Source organism: Cibotium barometz, chromosome 15 (assembly GCF_041138505.1).
Source record: "Cibotium barometz isolate CiBa-2024 chromosome 15, ASM4113850v1, whole genome shotgun sequence".
NCBI lineage: Eukaryota > Viridiplantae > Streptophyta > Polypodiopsida > Cyatheales > Cibotiaceae > Cibotium > Cibotium barometz.
In genome coordinates this window covers 21,344,197-21,356,618 of record NC_141060.1, presented here as the reverse complement: position 1 = coordinate 21,356,618, position 12,422 = coordinate 21,344,197, and the positions used below count along the sequence as shown (strand labels likewise).

The 12,422-nt window shown below is 40.2% G+C and overlaps 1 protein-coding gene across 1 annotated transcript; it reads left to right on the top strand.

Moving 5' to 3' along the window:
• The first annotated feature begins 3,734 nt into the window (after positions 1-3,734).
• Positions 3,735-4,936, top strand: LOC147631050 (uncharacterized). Its single transcript, XM_086809031.1, has 4 exons — positions 3,735-4,166; positions 4,243-4,332; positions 4,413-4,557; positions 4,641-4,936. The coding sequence occupies exons 1-4, from the start codon at positions 3,819-3,821 to the stop codon at positions 4,808-4,810; spliced, it is 753 nt and encodes a 250-aa protein (XP_086665157.1). The 5' UTR covers positions 3,735-3,818; the 3' UTR covers positions 4,811-4,936.
• The last annotated feature ends 7,486 nt before the right edge of the window (positions 4,937-12,422 follow it).

The following is a 12,422-nucleotide window of genomic DNA, read 5'->3' as shown; positions in this document are numbered from 1 at the left end:
GATTCAAACTAAAAAAAAAACCAAGTTCATTCACATAAAACTTCCAAATATATAAATGTGAAAACCATCATATTTACTACTATGGGCCTTGCTTGTCCTTTGGGGTGTAGGCACAAAGTAAGTGAATGGTGTTCGTACCCTTCCGCACTTCCTCTAGCAAGACACGCTCAAACAATTCATCAATAAAACCATAGGTTCACCATATCGCAATTGAGTCCACCACTTTGGCCTTGACATGAGAAATAGCATCATCATTACTAGGAAGTGGAAAGGACGTGAGACCTTTCCATGCTTGTGCACCATCTATGGTCTTCTTCTTGACCTCCACATTGGTGGCCTCCCTCTGGATACATGAAATTCAACAACTTGAATGCTAATATTTGATGAGGCCATTAAAAAAAACAAAGGAGGGTTTAGGGTGGTGTAATAACAAGGCTTGCTAGCAATGGTGTTTAACAAAGTGCTTTGGTTCTTACCTCTATATTTATAGCAGCGGGAGAGGTGCACTCTACTTTTACAACAAACAAAATAATTTTTATTTTGTCATTTTTAATGTTAATAATAAAGGTAACTTTCCTCTAATTTCTACACCACAATAATAAAGGCATCTTTTGAACTTTTTTGGAAAAGAGCTGGTATGCATTGAAGCAACTTCACTCTCTCTCTTCTCTCTTCTTCTCGTCGTTCCTCTGTCTGTATCACCACACATAGGAGATCTATGAGAAGATTTATGTTTTCCTTTGGGAGTGGTGTTGTGACATGGAGCAACAAGAAGTAGGGAATAATTTCCTTGTCGAGCACAGAGGCAGATTATAGGGATGCTGCAATGATAGCATGTGAGATAGTTTGCTTGCGTAAGCTACTTGGTGATTCAGGGTTGCACGTTGATAGTAGATAGGTTATCATCTATTGTGACAACCTTAGCAGTATACAGTTGGTGAGGAACCCAATTTTTCATGTGCGGACCAAACACAGAGCTCCACTATCACTTTACGAGAGAGAGGGTTTTTTTAGGAGACATTGATCTCATGTATGTCAACGCACAAAGGAGCAGGTAGCTGACATTTTCACGAAATCCCTAAGAATAGAGAAGCTTCTTAGATTTCAGACTATGCTTGGAGTCCTAGAGATGGAGTTGATCGTGAGAGGGGGAGTGTTGAGACGTCAAGATCAACACGAGCTGACACTTATGATATGCTTGGGTGACCATTTTTGCCACTTACATCACTAGCGTGTTTGGTAGGATTCTGACACGATAGAGTTTTGCCAGTGATTCTATAGTTGGGACTACACTAGCCACTGGTCCACGATTGAGTTATGGCATACTTATCTTGTGAGCTCACTCACTTATCGTGTTCACATTATGGACCACATGTACATAGTACTTTAGTACTTATGTTGTATTTCCCTTATCGTTTTTGTAGAACCCTTTTGTTGTGAAGAAGAAGAAGAATAATTTTCGGCCTCTCATGTTGTGTGTTCTCTTCTAGGGTTCGTGTGAGTGTATGTGCTTATTACAAGAGCTCAAGCTATCTTCCTCCCTGCATCTTTTCAAGTTGTTCAAGAAGCATCTCATTCCCTTGAATTCATCTATAAATTTACCTACAACTACCCATAATAGACATGGTGTGGGTAGCAGCATGTCATCAAGTGGTGGGGTGAGTGCAAGGTAATGCTCTTCCCTCCATCTTCATCCCCTCCTCTTGGGGTATTCTTACTTGGTTTGGTCCACTGATCATAAAGAAAACTTGAGTTAGAGAAGCTCATGGGGTGAGGGGAAGCTCCGATGCCATGTTAAAATCCATGGTACCTTCACTAATGCATGTGGACTAAGCTAATCACATGCTAATGATGAGTGATTACACTAAGCTAAGGTTGATGGTGTCAATTGCACCCATGATGATGTGTATGTGCAATAGACTCAAATCAACTAGGTTCCAAGATAGATTATCTTGGACTTATAGAGAGACTTGAGATATGTGCAACGGCTTGTACTTTCATTGCTTCAAAATGACTCCTTTTATATGGGTAGAGTACAACTTTGCTTGTTCCACGTATGTGGGATAATCCAATTTTTTGGGTGGTTTCATGCTCACCTACTCACTCCCTGCCTCTACATGTGCTCTATGGCACCACACTTCTCAACATAGTCATCATGTGACAAGTGAATTTGGAGGAACTAAAGGTATGCTTGATGGAATCAGTGCCTTTTTACATATTCACGTGGAGATTCGTACCACCACTAGTTTCTTCTTATCCCTTAATTGCCACTCTCATCTCATTCTTGTGATCTTCTTTTGTTTGAAGGATAAGCTAGTGTTGCCAACATTAAAATTGTATCTCCTTTGCATCTCCAATGTTAAATGCTCTTAATGGCTCGAATATTGTCTTGCCTAACATGGTCCAAATCTTCATGGTGTTCAACCCTCATGCTACTATCATTTATCGAAGTAAATGAGAGGTCTTGATATCCATAGTATGGCTCTTTTCTTTTAAATTTCCTTTTACAGTAGTTGGTTGCAACATGCCAAATAAATAAAGAACATGTAGCTGTTCTTGGTTAGTCTGATTCGTGCATGCGTGTGTGTGTGTGAGAGAGAGAGAGAATTTGTGTAGACAAATGTTTGGTGTGTGTAGATAAATGTGCTAGGTTTTGATGGAAAGTTCAATATGATTTACAATAGATAAGCTTGATGCATATATAGGTAAATATTAGGGGTGTTGACTAAACTTCATTATTATTTACTACATCATATATATCAAATATATGATATAATCTATTAATGTGGTGAAAACTTAAAACAGATGGTAAGGTGGAGTTTTTTAAAGAAAAACGTATACGAGACCTTACTTTACTTTGATCGTGATGGTTATTGAGCTGCTTTGCATTTACTATGTAGCACGCTAATGTGTGCACTGAGAAGTTTGGGCCACGAGTCAACAGGCTATGTAGTGTGTGAAGGATAAGTTGGTGTTGTTCGTCAACATGAAAACTGTATCTCCTAACATGGCCCAAATCTTCATGGTGTTCAACCCTCCTGCTACTATCATCGATCAAAGTAAATGAAAGGTCTCTATAACCGTAGTATGGTTCGTCGCTTTTAAAATTCCTGTTACATTAGTTGGTTGCGACATGGCAAAAAAATAAAGCATGTGGTGTAGGTTTCCTTGGTTAGTTTGGTTTTTTGTGTGTGTGTGTGTGTGAGAGAGAGAGAGAGAGAGAGAGAGAGTGAGTGAGTGAAGAAAGAGAGAGAGATTATGTGTGTAGATAAATGTTGGGTGTTTTGATCGAAACATCAATATGATTTACCATTGGTAGATATTAGGTGTGTTGACTGAACTTCATTATTACTATATCACACCTATCAAATAGGTGATGTAATCTATTAAGATGGTGAAAACTTAAAAGACATGGGAAGGTGGCGTCTTGAGGCAATTTTTTAAAAAGTATACGAGTAACGAGACCTTAGCGTGAGCTGCTTGGTGTAGCACGCTAATGTGTGAACTGACAAGTCAACCCGCTATGGAGTGCGTTATAGTATATCACGACGTAAACGGCTACCGCAGAGAATCCCTACCAGCCTTGTGCGAATATGCGCGTGTCAATGATAGAAGACGCCAAAGGACCCGCGCAATCATTCTGCTGCTCGCATGGGAATTAGCGCATGGCAATTAGCAGATGTGGGTGAGCTACATAAGAGATCGCCTCGGAATTGCACCTCAGTGATCCAGGCGGTACCTCTTATCGGTTTCCCACGCACCTATAGCCATTGTTGCGTTTCCAGTAGTGACCTCGTTGCATCAGCGATTCGCTTATAATGCACAACACAATGATGGGGCATGCAGCAAATACACGCACTATGCTGCGGCTTGTTCTAACGCTCACGCTCTGCCTCATGATGGGCGCCCCTATTTCCCATGGCCAAGACTACCTGGAGCTGTCTGTCACCACGCCTCTCGACGATGGCTATCCCGAGGGCACATCCTGGATCACCCTAATGGGGATGAACAGCGTGTCGGCGCTGGAACAGGGTTCTCCCGGTTACTTCTGGGGGGCGGTTCCGGCGAGCGCCGTGGAAGCCGCTTGCAAGATGATCGAGAGTGGCGTGCAGACAATCCCGGCCACAGTGACAGCTTACGGCGCCACCAACGCTTGGAATTTGCAAGTATGTGGAATTTTCTCATCGTGGCTTCATTGTAGTTATTCGTAAGAATATTCAGAACGTGCCTTAATTATTCCAGGTTATAGCGGTTGGTGGCTGTGACGCATCCTACAATTCCCCAGTGGGTGTGGAGATGGTCTTCAGCGACGACACGGGACGCATCAGCGCTGTATGTTAATTTACGTTTCTGCTACAGCTTCGTATAACTTTACGTCGATGCTTATACGAATTAAATCTGCATGCCTGTAGCTCGTCTGCGATGATAACGCTCCCTCAATCGGCTGCGCCATGTACAACACAGGCGACGACGTAATGAAGCTGTACACGCAGGGCTCCAACTACTACAGTGACTACGGAGGCCGTCGCCGGCTCCTAGACAACTGTGCGGCCTCAGGTCTGCATGCTTGCTTAAGATAACCCTTAGATAGGCCATTGATCTTCTCGCCTTATAACTGCATTACACAATGGTTTGTGCAGGTGCTGTGAAGGGAGTCATTGGGAGCGTTCTTTCCTCAGCCCCTTGCTTGAGCACGGGTATCTTGGCACCCTTCTGTGCTATAGGAGTCATAGGTGTATATGCTGAAATCGGTGCTGCCGCTCAATGCGCCGCAGAAGCGGCCTCCAACTGCTTCAAAGGTACTAGCTAACCCTTGCACTGGGCACACTTTCACCTCAAGTGCTCTAAAGATAGCCCAATATTCAATGTTCTGATTCGGCAACCTCCACAACGGTTCCCAACAGGAAATGCCTATGTGATCACACCCACAGGTGAGAAAAAATTGATGTCCGAGATCGCCATTGGAGACAAGGTATCAGCTCTCCCTCTCTCGCTCAATCAATCACACACACTCTCTCTCTCTCTCTCTCTTCTCTCTCTCTCTCTCTCTCACACACACACACATCCACACCCACACAATGACAGAGAACGCTATTACGTTATCTCAGGTTGGCGTTTGGAATAGAAAATTGGAGTTTAGCGATGTATATGCCATGGGTCACGCTGATGCAAATGCTTCATCAATCTTCGTCCAAATAAGGCTTCAATCGAGTGAACCTCCGTATGAATCGAGGATGCTTGAGCTTAGCCCACTACACTTTGCTATCACTAGCAGTGCTTCAGGTACACTATATCCTAGGCATCCTCATTGAAAATGTTGAAGGGCTTCTACTCTCTGTTGTGAACTTTACGAAATCCATGCTACAAGCTGACATGCCCCTCTTAAACTTTAAATAATAATACGAATATCTTTCCATATTAAAGAACAGTAGGAAATAGTAAGGAGACATTAAATGTCATACTTTTAAGAGGGGGAACTAATCATACCTTCTTTGAAAATTTGACTCCAAGGAGCTTCAAAAGATCACTTAGGAGGCAATATCCTCTACAAGTATGCAAAAGATGTCTTGAACAATGATCGAATGTGGGTTTGGAATGAGTGGAGTGGTCGCTTCTCTCTTTACACTGTCACAGGTGCACTATGCTTTCTAATATTAAAAAAATTGTCCCCATATAAAGTCATAGACCAATATTGACATGGTGCATGGTCTCAACAACTTTCACAGGCCTTGGCATGGTGATTGAGAGAGGTCTCTTTAATCCCTTCACTCTCAAAGGCACAATCGTGGTAGATGATGTGGTGGCCTCTGTGCATAGTGATTGGTTCCTTGATGAGGTGTTCAGCATGACCAAACTTACAAATCTACTACCTTGGGTTTATCAAGTATGAGAGCCTTTTTTCCCCACACGTTGATTTTTGTCTAAATGATTCTCATGTTGTGTAGAATTTTCTATTGCATGTCCATTTCAAGAAGCCTAACCATGTATTTGTGTGTAGCAATGTTTGGCACCTGCCAGGATGATGTACTTTATTCTTGGAAGGAAACTCTATAGAAAAGGCTATAATCTTATGGATGCGTTCGTTGAAATCCCACAATTTGGCACAAACTATGGAATGGAAGTCATGTTGTCTATGTTCACCTCCACCATACTCTTCCTTTATTTTGTCCGACTCCAATTTCATAAAAGATGTTAGAAAACAAGATTGGTGGATGTTGGTGTCAATCTAATAGGAATTTACATGGGGATTACATGGCCATTGGCCATTGTATGATTATGATTTTTTTTTGACTTGTTGATCAATCACATAACTTCAATAAAGATACGATTTGCCATTTTGAAGTATGCACATCTAGTGCCTAGTGATGGTATTTATAAGCTATTTGAAAGCACCTCTTTACTTCCAAATAGTTTGAAAATAGAAGTAATTAAGAGCTCTATGCGGTGAGGTGATGTGTCCCACATGGTGCAAGCCTACCGTTGTGGCTCAAGGCATGTCTCTCTCAATGATAATGCATATATCAGTATGCTACTCACTAATTGTTTTTTAAAGCATTATTAAATGTAGTAGTTAAAAAATAATATAAACAAACTTACATATCTGAAAAACAAACTTAATAAATAAACAGGCACATGGTTTCATTATTAATTGACCCATTAAATTAACATGGAAACTTCTGTTCATATAAGGACCTATTGCCAATGAGCAATAAATAGTCAAGAACATGTAGGAGCCTATTGCCCAACGAGCAATAAATAGTCATGACCATGGAAGGGCCTATTGCCAATGAGCAATATATAGTCATGACCAATTTTCTGTTGTATCATGTCTCTACGTTTTTTAAAAGGGTTGCGATTATGGAAACCACATGTAAATGTTTTTTTAAATATGACATACTAAGTAATAAAACATTGTATGGAAAATAGATACCTTCCAGCATTGGAATGTCACTTAAGAGATACCTGCCACCTTTGGAATGTCACCTAAGAGGTGATTGTGCGTGTGTTGATCCAGATAAGAGAGAGGCATAAGAAGAGATAATGAGACTTTCTTAAAGTCTTATACGGTTCTTCTCTCTCTCTCTCTCTCTCTCTCTCTCTCTCTCTCTATCTCTCTCTCTCTCTCTTAGGTGTGCATGAACAAGAGCGCGCGCACACATACACACTTTGTGTGAGCTCCTCAATTTTAAGTTTTTTTCCAAGAATTGAAGCATCTCCTCTGTAGCATCAAATTCACGTGTTTCTTGTCACCTTTACTCTCGTGTATAGACTCATTCTAAGGTTTTCTACATTCTCCTAGAAGGGCTTGCCAAATAATGGAGAGAAAATGGAGCAATAAAGCTTCCAATGGAGCCACTACTTTGAGATTATGGGGATAAGATTGACTAGAGATGCTAAAAATCTTAGTTATACCTAAAGAAGCCTCTTTTTTTTGCTAATGCTGAATTTTGAGAATGAAGTACTAACCTAGGTCTGATAACAAGATGAAAAAATGCATGATTTGAGGTGGCTAGGGAGTGTGTGAGGGTTGCAAGAGAGAGCTAAGGTGGATAAAAGATGAAGGAAGGCAACATTAGAGCATGATATAACCTCCAATATAAGTGATTAAGATATGAGTTATGGCTAATCAACACATCATGTTTTTTGCATTATGAGAATGATCTTGTTACATCAATTTGTAGCTCTAATAGAGCTCTCCTTTACATGTTCTATGCACACTTGTGCCATTCATGTGTTCATAAATGTTCACATGCCTTGTGCACCCTTACACCTTCCACGCGCGTACTTTTTGACCATTGACCACCTTTTATATTCATCCATTCACATGCCCTAATAACCTTATATTGCATCCAAACCAATTTCATAGCATTCTAATCTTCTTCTAGGTTATTCCCACATGCATGTGACCCATATTCCAATTTCATAGCATTGTAATCTTTTTCTACCTTATTCCCACATACATGTGTCCCATACATGACATCACATGAAGAATATTTCAACACCACATGCATACTAGTTTGATTTTTCAGAGATTTATCTTCTTATAAGAACATTGTAACTAACTCATCAAACATAAGGATATTGGGGTTCTTAATCATAAGCCAAAGTGTGGATGCAAAACATTAGAATGAATATGGTAAAGGTGTGAGATTAGTAGACACTCATGAACTTTTTGGATCAATACGCCTCATCAATACATGCAAGTTTCTCCCTAAAATCTTTAATCCTTATGATAATTTCATCCATTAAATATTCCTCATTAATATGCCTGAACTCCAATTGCTTACAGAAGTATGCCACTGGTTCCTCATTATATACCTAGTAAAACGCAACAAGCACATATCCCGAGCTTGCTTGGTAGTTTTACATGCGCGATAATGAGGAATAATTCTCCACTTATACACGAGTGAGTATGAGAAATAATTCTCCTCTTCATAGCGAGTGACATGAATGCGTGTGCATGTGCGTACCTCCTATCCCACTTAGCTTTTTCCACTATGGAAGGTGTGGAGGAAGATTCCATAGTTACAGTTGAACTAGTATCGCTATCCAAAGTCCTCATATTATCATGTGCTGGTAAGATAGAGCATGCCTTAATGCTAATGATGACATGCCAAATCCCTTTGGAAACCAATACATGATGCATCATATATGACCACAACGGATAGTAGTCTCATCAAGCTTTTTCTCAACGCACGTCTTTGCCTATCATTTCACACTACAAATAACTAATCTCTCTGATACAAAGTAAATATCCTAACTACATTTTATAGATACCGTACCCACATGGGGAATTTTTTTTCGGTGCATTTTCTATAGAGCACCTTTTGGGAATCCGGTGAGCATTTTCTAGCCGAGAACGTTTTAGGAATCGAGTGAGCGGATTCCAAAAAGATACCCTCCCCCCTCCATGAAGAGAGAGAGGGGCGAAGACAATTGGAGAGAGTAACATGAGATAATTATTTGAGAGGGAGAGAGAGGGAAATAGTGAGCCAGAGGGAGTGAAAACATAAAAACATAACATCACATCCTCTACATCGAGGTTATTGATTCAAACTAAAAATAAAACCAAGTTCATTCACATAAAACTTCCAAATATATAAATGTGAAAACCATCATATTTACTACTATGGGCCTTGCTTGTCCTTTGGGGTGTAGGCACAAAGTAAGCGAATGGTGTTCGTACCCTTCCGCACTTCCTCTAGCAAGACACGCTCAAACAATTCATCAATAAAACCTTAGGTTCACCATATCGCAATTGAGTTCACCACTTTGGCCTTGACATGAGAAATAGCATCATCATTACTAGGAAGTGGAAAGGACGTGAGACCTTTCCATGCTTGTGCACCATCTATGGTCTTCTTCTTGACCTCCACATTGGTGGCCTCCCTCTGGATACATGAAATTCAACAACTTGAATGCTAATATTTGATGAGGCCATTAAAAAAAACAAAGGAGGGTTTAGGGTGGTGTAATAACAAGGCTTGCTAGCAATGGTGTTTAACAAAGTGCTTTGGTTCTTACCTCTATATTTATAGCAGCGGGAGAGGTGCACTCTACTTTTACAACAAACAAAATAATTTTTATTTTGTCATTTTTAATGTTAATAATAAAGGCAACTTTCCTCTAATTTCTACACCACAATAATAAAGGCATCTTTTGAACTTTTTTGGAAAAGAGCTGGTATGTATTGAAGCAACTTCACTCTCTCTCTTCTCTCTTCTCGTCGTTCCTCTGTGTGTGTATCACACATAGGAGATCTACGAGTGGATTTATGTTTTCCTTTGGGAGTGGTGTTGTAACATGGAGCAACAAGAAGTAGGGAATAATTTCCTTGTCGAGCAGAGAGGTAGATTATAGGGATGCTGCAATGATAGCATGTGAGATAGTTTGCTTGCGCAAGCTACTTGGTGATTCAGGGTTGCACGTTGATAGTGGATCATAGGTTATCATCTATTGTGACAACCTTAGTAGTATAGAGTTGGTGAGGAACCCAATTTTTCATGTGCAGACCAAACACATAGAGCTCCACTATCACTTTACGAGAGAGAGGGTTTTATTAGGAGACATTGATCTCGTGTATGTCAACGCACAAAGGAGAAGGTAGCTGACATTTTCACAAAATCCCTAAGAATAGAGAAGCTTCTTAGATTTCAAACTATGCTTGGAGTCCTAGAGATGGAGTTGATCGTGAGGGGGCGTGTTGAGATGTCAAGATCAACACGAGTTGACACTTATGATATGCCTGGGTGACCATTTTTGCCACTTACATCACTAGCGTGTTTGGTAGGATTCTGATACGATAGAGTTTTGCCAGTGATTCTATAGTTGGGACTACACTAGCTACTATTCCACGATTGAGTTATGGCATACGTATCTTGTGAGCTCACTCACTTATCGTGCTCACATTATGGACCACATGTACATAGTACTTTAAGACTTATGTTGTATTTTCCTTATCGTTTTTGTAGAACCCTTTTGTTGTGAAGAAGAAGAAGAATAATTTTCGGCCTCTCATGTTGTGTGTTCTCTTCTAGGGTTCGTGTGAGTGTGGGTGCTTATTACAAGAGCTCAAGCTGTCTTCCTCCCTGCATATTTTCAAGTTGTTCAAGAAGCATCTCATTCCCTTGAATTCATCTATAAACTTGCCTACAACTACCCATAATAGACATGGTGTGGGTAGCAGCATGTCATCAAGTGGTGGGGTGAGTGCAAGGTAATGCTCTTGCCTCCATCTCCATCCCCTCCTCTTGGGGTATTCTTACTTGGTTTGGTCCACTGATCGCATAAAGAAAACTTGAGTTAGAGAAGCTCATGGGGTGAGGGGAAGCTCCGATGCCATGTTAAAATCCATGGTACCTTCACTAATGCATGTGGACTAAGCTAATCACATGCTAATGATGAGTGATTACACTAAGCTAAGGTTGATGGTGTCAATTGCACCCATGATGATGTGTATGTGCAATAGACTCAAATCAACTAGGTTCCAAGATAGATTATCTTGGACTTATAGAGAGACTTGAGATATGTGCAACGGCTTGTACTTTCATTGCTTCAAAATGACTCCTTTTATATGGGTAGAGTACAACTTTGCTTGTTCCACGTATGTGGGATAATCCAATTTTTTGGGTGGTTTCATGCTCACCTACTCACTCCCTGCCTCTACATGTGCTCTATGCCACCACACCTCTCAACATAGTCATCATGTGACAAGTGAATTTGGAGGAACTAAAGGTATGCTTGATGGCATCATTCAGTGCCTTTTTACATATTCACGTGGAGATTCTTGCCACCACTAGTTTCTTCTTATCCCTTAATTGCCACTCTCATCTCATTCTTGTGATCTTCTTTTGTTTGATGGATAAGCTAGTGTTGCCAACATTAAAATTGTATCTCCTTTGCATCTCCAATGTTAAATGCTCTTAATGGCTCAAATATTGTCTTGCCTAACATGGTCCAAATCTTCATGGTGTTCAACCCTCATGCTACTATCATTTATCGAAGTAAATGAGAGGTCTTGATATCCATAGTATGGCTCTTTTCTTTTAAATTTCCTTTTACAGTACTTGGTTGCAACATGCCAAAAAAATAAAGAACATGTTGCTGTCCTTGGTTAGTCTGATTCGTGCATGCGTGTGTGTGTGTGAGAGAGAGAGAATTTGTGTAGACAAATGTTCGGTGTGTGTAGATAAATGTCCTAGGTTTTGATGGAAAGTTCAATATGATTTACAATAGATAAGCTTGATGCATATATAGGTAAATATTAGGGGTGTTGACCAAACTTCATTATTATTTACTACATCATATGTATCAAATATGTGATATAATCTATTAATGTGGTGAAAACTTAAAACAGATGGTAAGGTGGAGTTTTTTAAAATAAAAACTCATACGAGACCTTACTTTACTTTGATCGTGATGGTTATTGAGCTGCTTCTATGTAGCACGCTAATGTGTGCACTGAGAAGTTTGGGCCACGAGTCAACAGGCTATGTAGTGTGTGAAGTATAAGCCGGTGTTGTTTGTCAACATGAAAACTGTATCTCCTAACATGGCCCAAATCTTCATGGTGTTCAACCCTCCTGCTACTATCATCGATCAAAGTAAATGAAAGGTCTCTATAACCGTAGTATGGTTCGTCGCTTTTAAAATTCCTGTTACATTAGTTGGTTGCGACATGGCAAAAAAATAAAGCATGTGGTGTAGGTTTCCTTGGTTAGTTTGGTTTTTGTGTGTGTGTGTGTGTGTGTGTGAGAGAGAGAGAGAGAGAGAGAGAGTGAGTGAGTGAAGAAAGAGAGAGAGATTATGTGTGTAGATAAATGTTGGGTGTTTTGATCGAAACATCAATATGATTTACCATTGGTAGATATTAGGTGTGTTGACTGAACTTCATTATTACTTACTATATCACACCTATCAAA

Coding starts and splice junctions, on each gene's coding strand:
- LOC147631050 (XM_086809031.1), top strand. CDS start 3,819: ATGCACAACACAATGATGGGGCATGCAGCAAATACACGCACTATGCTG. Junction 4,333..4,412: donor ACACGGGACGCATCAGCGCT/GTATGTTAATTT, acceptor GCATGCCTGTAG/CTCGTCTGCGATGATAACGC. Junction 4,558..4,640: donor AGACAACTGTGCGGCCTCAG/GTCTGCATGCTT, acceptor TGGTTTGTGCAG/GTGCTGTGAAGGGAGTCATT.